General features: G+C 41.8%; 2 protein-coding genes across 2 annotated transcripts in view; both read right to left on the bottom strand.

Annotated features, from left to right (window-relative positions):
• Nucleotides 1-1,714: 1,714 nt before the first annotated feature.
• LOC142401636 (histone H4) lies at nt 1,715-2,201 on the bottom strand. Its single transcript, XM_075487102.1, has one exon. It carries the CDS (start codon nt 2,170-2,172, stop codon nt 1,861-1,863), a length of 312 nt encoding a protein of 103 aa, XP_075343217.1. The 5' UTR covers nt 2,173-2,201; the 3' UTR covers nt 1,715-1,860.
• A 2,117-nt stretch (nt 2,202-4,318) lies between these two features.
• LOC142401833 (complement C1q tumor necrosis factor-related protein 3-like) overlaps nt 4,319-6,734 on the bottom strand; it is a 52,692-nt gene continuing 50,276 nt past the window's right edge. Inside the window, exons 4-5 of the mRNA XM_075487297.1 lie at nt 4,930-5,061; nt 4,319-4,849 (exon numbers count right to left, since the gene is read on the bottom strand). Coding sequence (XP_075343412.1) covers nt 4,569-4,849; nt 4,930-5,061 — 413 coding nt within the window. The 3' untranslated portion in view covers nt 4,319-4,568. The remainder of the gene's footprint in view (nt 4,850-4,929; nt 5,062-6,734) is intronic.

Here is a 6,734-nt window from a genome sequence, read left to right as displayed (position 1 = left end):
GCGATTCATATTCTGCCTTTCACAGACTGAATATGAAACGTTCGATGTTGGCACTTCCCATCTTTGTGAAATTTCTCCAAGCGTGATCTTGTTCATCTACCTTAGTGATCTGCGTTTTAGATCGTAAAGAGACGGGTGATGATGGTGCTCTAATTCCTCCTGAGCTCGAGACGTAGCCTAGCTTCAGAAATACACGGACTGACCTGATTAGAATAAGAATAGCGTTTTGATCCGAACAAGAATTGTTATCTACACATGAAAATTGATTCATTTGTGATTGTAATCGGAATAGTGTAGAGCTAGTCTGCGTTTATTGTGGCGTGTGTTGGTAGTGCCTGCGCGCATCTGTCTAAGATGTAACTTTTGTAAGTGTCTGCTAATACAAAGGAATCACTCCACGAATACACCATGATGAGGGAAGAATCCCATTCAAGATCAGCAACAGTCCATCCATACATCCATTATCTGCCGCTTGTCCGGGGGTCGGGTCGCGGGGGCAGCAGCCTGAGCAGAGAAACCCAGACGAGCTGTCCCCGGCCACTTCCTCCAGCAACAGTATTATAGCATATAATCTTGAGTTCTCTCCACAGAAAATCTCTGATTACAGTATCTTACGTGGGCAGTCTACACTTGTGAATCAGATGACCTAACTGCACTGACTAAATAACACAACGGCAGCATTCGCCACGATGGTTAGTTAGTGGGTGTGTACAGGTGGGCATTTTTACGACAGTGTAGAATTTCAGTTTGACCAATAGAGATCGCTATACTGCCGCTAAACTACCTTGTATCCCTTTAAAGAGAATAAAAATTAAAACAGACAGTTAAAAGCAATCAAAGAAGAGGCGAAAAAAGAAAAATATGAAACAAAGAGGATTTACAGCATTATGCTCTAAAATTATTTAAACATATTGTTCTTTTAAAAAAAGTTGATACAAGTCAAATGTGTAGAAAAACACATCATAATACTTGATTTTTGAGCTGATAGGGATTTTAAATTAAATCCCAAACCATGTACGATCAAATTGCACATGGTTCTAAGTCTGAACTGATAAATAAGCCTGTGGACGTAGGATTAGGGTGCATCTTCACTTGTTCTGCAGGTCAGTGGCTGTAACTTAAAATGAACATGCAGCTTCTCAGGTTTAGTTTTAATTTGTCCCATCCCCATTTCTGATCTTCATTAGGAATAAAAAATGAGTTTTGGTGTCAAAGAAAACATGATCAGCATCAGCTGGTGAAGGTAGAACCCTTCCTGGTTCTGCCAGAGGTTTCTTCCTGTTCAAAGGGAGTCGTTCCTCTCCAGTCGTCTCAGGACGTGAGATTGGACTGAAGATTATCTGTTGGTTTCCTTAGCTGGGAAATTGTTTTTGAATTGGTTCTATATGAATGAATTGGATTATTTTGTAAGTAATTATGATTACAATAAACTGAATTCCAATAGGCTTGAATTGGACTAAGTGCCTTGAGATAACATTTGTTGTATTTGGCGCTATATAAATAAAAATAATTGAAAATTACCACCAGGGGTTTCACTTGGTGGCATTACACATCACAGCTTGAGAAATTTCCCCAAAATTCAGCTTTGAGGGTTCTTTTAAGCTTCCATTTCAGGTACTTGAGGATGACAGGATTTGAGACTGACTTAATTATTATTTAGAGTAAATTAGGAGACATTTCTGTAAAAAAGGAAAATTACAAAAGGACCAGAGGATTTATTTGTCGAGGTCTGTTTAAAACACATGTTTTGACTGCATCGTACACATAACTGAGCCTAAACAGCAGGTCTGAGCTCATCAGGTAAAGGTGGGTGGCTCTTAAAAGAGCCGTTGGATTGTTTTTAGCGGGTTTCGGATGAGTTTAACCCCCGAAGCCGTAGAGAGTGCGGCCCTGCCTCTTGAGCGCGTACACCACATCCATGGCGGTCACGGTCTTCCTCTTGGCGTGCTCGGTGTAGGTGACGGCATCGCGGATGACGTTCTCCAGGAAGACCTTGAGCACACCGCGGGTCTCCTCGTAGATGAGGCCGGAGATGCGCTTGACTCCGCCGCGGCGGGCCAGGCGGCGGATGGCGGGTTTGGTGATTCCCTGGATGTTATCACGGAGAACTTTACGGTGGCGCTTAGCGCCCCCTTTACCGAGTCCTTTGCCTCCCTTTCCTCTGCCGCTCATGTTTGCGTTTACTCTGAAAATTCAAAGACCAACTGACGCCGCTGAGCGCGCGCTCTGTGTTTATATCTGGACTGCGGACGTAAAGGAGGACAGGGGGCGGAGTTTCACAGTACGGAATGCCACCGGGAAAACGCCATTCTCTCCGTTCGTTGACGGTGTACGCGTGTTTGGAAATGGAGGCACTGCAATGCTATGGCAGGCCCCAATTAATATAATATATACTTCAAATTCAATTAATATAAAATAATCTAAAACAAAGTGTAAAAAAGAATAGAAGCTATACAAGATATACAAAGTAAAGAGAGTTAACTAAAATAAGTTATAGCACTATGGTTGAGTTATTGCCCATATTGCACTACACTTGTGTTAATTACACATTGTATGCACATAGTCTGACCATAAATAGATAAGATATCTGCGTATTGTAAGTTTGGCTTAAAAATTAGGGCTGGGACTTTAGCGCGTTAATTTCGATTAATTAACTACACACATATTAGCGCGTTAAAAAAAATAACGCATTTTAATCGCACACTATAATTTTTTTTTTTTTTTTAAATACAGAAGGATGGACGCAAGTCAAGCAAGACTGATCGCACCCACTCAGAAATTTACTGATGATGAGGGCTGACGAGGGGCTCGTTGTGTAGCCAATATTTCATGCGGCATTAAATTTCATCTGGGCGGAATGAGAGAAAGATATGTCTGGAGAGAGCTTTTGTGTGTGCGCGAGTACTTCCGGTGAAAACTTCCGGTGATTTGACAGCTAGGGCGTCAGGTTAGGGCCAGTGGCCGTAAACAAAGGTTATAGCCGAGAAGAAAGATGATAATATAACGTAGCTAAAAAGACTAGCTTTCTTCAGTAGCCTAATGCTTACCGATTTAGCAAGCCTAGCAGCCTCGTTGCTAATGCTAGCCGCCGTAACGTTACTAACCATACCCGACGTCAAGGAGTTGGCTGAGCAGGGGCAAAATTATGGGGCTGGCAGAGTTAACTTCATAATGGGTGAGTGCAGGTTTCATTCACTTGTTTTCATTCTTTCACGGGATTGATTCACTTCATTGGTTTATCCGATTGCTGGCCGCCGAGCCATTATGTGTCTCGGAACATGTAGCAGCTAGCGTGGAAGCTAACGGGGGCCCAACGCAGCTTAACATCCAAGATTCTATATACTGTGTTTTCATGCATTCTACATTCAGATTTCAAATAGGGATATGTTCTGTTTTTGTTGAAATATTGTTGAAAATGTTGATTTTCTAAAGGATAAAGTATATGCGATTAAAATGCGATTAATTTCGATTAATTAATTTCAAAGCCTGTAGTTAACGCGATTAAAAAATTTAATCGAGTCACAGCCCTATTAAAAATGAATGAAAACTTAACAGAATTATTGTGGCGCTCCCTACAGGAGAAGCAACGGCAGCTACAGCTCAGGTTTGAGAGCAAAGCAGCCACCAAGCTGAATTATGCACTCAGTGGAGGTCTACTGAATCCGTCCACATGGTGGTGCTGCCACATATGCTTGGTTTACAGCCAGAGGGATTCTGATCACCAAGAAATCTTTATCATCTCCATATTGTTGAAAGAGTCAAAAATGTTGAGAAAGAAATGTGAACTAATAAAACTTAAAAGTAAACTAGTTATAATTGTTCATGAAAAATTCATTTTCCTGTAAATAACTTTCCTACAAAGGTCTCTAATAGCTTCGATGTTACGCTTTAAGCTTGTTGGTGTTTAAAACTGAAACATATAAACACAGCATTCAGCATATTTCCTTTAATAAACCCATTCTAAAATACTCTGCCCTATAGGATGTGTTTTATTTAAAGAAACCGTTTTTAGATTTACCAACTTAAGTTTTCATATCCATTAGATTTTTAATGGTGTATCAATTATTTAATTAGTAAATAAACATTCTTGTGATTTCAGATCTGCCTGATTAGTCAGCCCTGCTTTCATAAAAAGTTATGATTATTAGATAAAAAGTAAAAATTCGTTGACTCCTTTATGTTAAATAGATAAATTCCACCACCTGGATCTCTCTATGGGAAAGATGTTTCCTCACATTACTGTGATGCTACATTTGATTTTCTGATTCCACTCTGTTGACGTGCATGTTTGAAACAAATGAAGAAAAATTCTCAGACGTTGCTGCATTGACACATTTATTCTTGATTGAGAAAACTGAGAATCAGAAAAAGAATCACTTTGAATCATGAGAAGTAATAAAACATCCATATTTTCCATTTATATTCATCATTATTTGCATTTTGATGCAGATTTGGATTTAGAGACAGAGTTATTTTGATTCCAGATGATCAGATAAATGTCAGTTTAATATGATTAAGGACAACAGGAACCTGCAGATCATCTTTCAGAAACAGAGAAACTGTTTCTCTCACACGGTGAACAGCAGATGGCCGCTGAAGGTTATGTGGTGATTTTCATTGTCATATATTTTTGTATGAAACCACTGTTGTACAAATACATGATCTCCACTCTCCAGCAGCAGTGTGGCACTATTAGAAGAACTTGTAACATGGGATGGCTGATGTTCATATGCGAGAAAGATTCTCGCTCCGTTTCTCATCAACACGGCGCCTGCAGGTTCATGGCCACCATTTCCATATATGTACCACTCAAAGTGGTAGGCTCCTTTCACCGGTGCAGTGAAAATACCTGCAGGATGTTTGTTGATGTTGTTAAATGATAAATCAAATCTGAAATTTGGTTAAACTTGTAGTGATGTAGGTTGTTACCTGTGTGTTGGTTGTAGGCATTTCCAATGTTTGTTACGACATGTCTGAAGACCAACGTACTGAGAGTGTTAAAGGGTCCAAGATGGTGGTGGCCGTCAGCCACCAGAGCAGCTGAGAAAGCCACCTGAGTGACTGTTAAAAACAAGATATCAGAATTTAAAGGGACAGTTCACCTCTTCTGACATGAAGCTGTATAACATCCCATATCAGCAACATCATTTATGAACATCTTCTTACCCCCTGCTGCGTCCTGTGAGCAGAGTTCCAGCCTCGTTTTGGTGTTGATGAAGGTAGTCCGGCTTGTTGGCTGGGGTTTAAAAAATAAAGCGTTTTGCTTCTCAAAACAATATGCGTTCAACAGAGTAATACATTTGCATCACAAAATGGTTCTCCAGGAAAAAGTCAGACCTCACAATCGCTTGGCGCCATTTTCTCTCCCTTCGTATCAATGCGTTCAGCCACCTAGCGATAGCCGCGCCTGATACGGTGTTTGCTGCTCGGTCTGCTCAGCAGGCCGTGATACGAAGGGAGAGAAAATAGCGCCAAGCGATTGTGAGGTCTGACTTTTTCCTGGAGAACCATTTTGTGATGCAAATGTATTACTCTTTTGAACGCATATTGTTCTGAGAAGCAAAACGCTTTATTTTTTAAACCCCAGCCAACTAGCCGGACTACCTTCATCAACACCAAAACGAGGCTGGAACTCGGCTCACCAGCAGGCATGGACTGGCTATAGGGCTTACCGGGCAATGCCGGCTCTAAGAGCCGGCTCTTTGAAGTGAACGACAGGAACCGGCTCTACAATGGGAGCCGTTTTTTTTCTTTCAGTATCTCGCTGTCTCTCCGCCTCCCTGTCGTTGCGCTTGTGCTCTGCAAGTGCCACAGAGCCGACAGTTTTTTCCCCACGTCGTTTTTTTTTGTCCTTCAGACCGGTGCCTCGCTGTCTCTCCCCTCCCCCTCACTCTCCCTCTCCTTGCGCGTTTTGCTCTGCTTCTGCCAGTGCTAGACGGGGATATATGGGGAGCCGTTTGGGAGCCGAAAGAGCCGGCTCTCCACAGTAAGAAGAGCCATTAGAGCCACATCTCGAAAAAGAGCCGAAAATCCCATCACTACTGTGGTGTGTGCACGTTTCTGTCACAGAGATCATTCAGTCTTTATTTTCAACTAATGCTATGAGTAGATTTACTTTATTTGAAGGTGTAAAAGTGCCATGCGCCTGTCATTAGCATTACAGTACTTAAACCATCATTAATGTAGGTAAGGCTATATCGTGTCTAGTAGGGATGGGAATCCCTACTAGACACGTTCTTGTTGAGAACCGGTCCCCAGTGTTTCAATTCCTTGGAATCGTTTTGGCGATTTTGCAAACGATTCCCTTATCGATTCCAGTGGGCGCGAATGACGTCACCACGCAACGTTGCGTGGCGAGTCCAGCGCAGCCAACAGTAAACATGGCGCCCAAGCGGTACAAACGCTCGAAAGTTTGGTTACACATCCCTAAAAAAAATACGACAACAGGGCAACTTGCAAAGTGAATATTTCACCAAAGGGAGGAAATACTACCAACATGCAATAACTATGAATGAATGTCGCGTTTTCGATCTGCTCCGGACTAACGTCGGTGAATCTGAACCCAACAACGTTAGCAAGTCCTCGGCTAACACTGCAGGTAACTAACAAACAAACACTGCCTATCATGTTAGCACCATTTGCCTGATTGTGAAAGCTGCTGTTAGTAACGGTTAAGGTTAAATGAATGCCTTCTCAGGCATTACATTTAGATGAAATCATGAGAGACAGAGCCT

This window comes from Odontesthes bonariensis, chromosome 16 (assembly GCF_027942865.1).
Source record: "Odontesthes bonariensis isolate fOdoBon6 chromosome 16, fOdoBon6.hap1, whole genome shotgun sequence".
NCBI classification, from domain to species: Eukaryota; Metazoa; Chordata; class Actinopteri; order Atheriniformes; family Atherinopsidae; genus Odontesthes; species Odontesthes bonariensis.
This window is presented reverse-complemented; position numbering and strand designations above follow the sequence as displayed.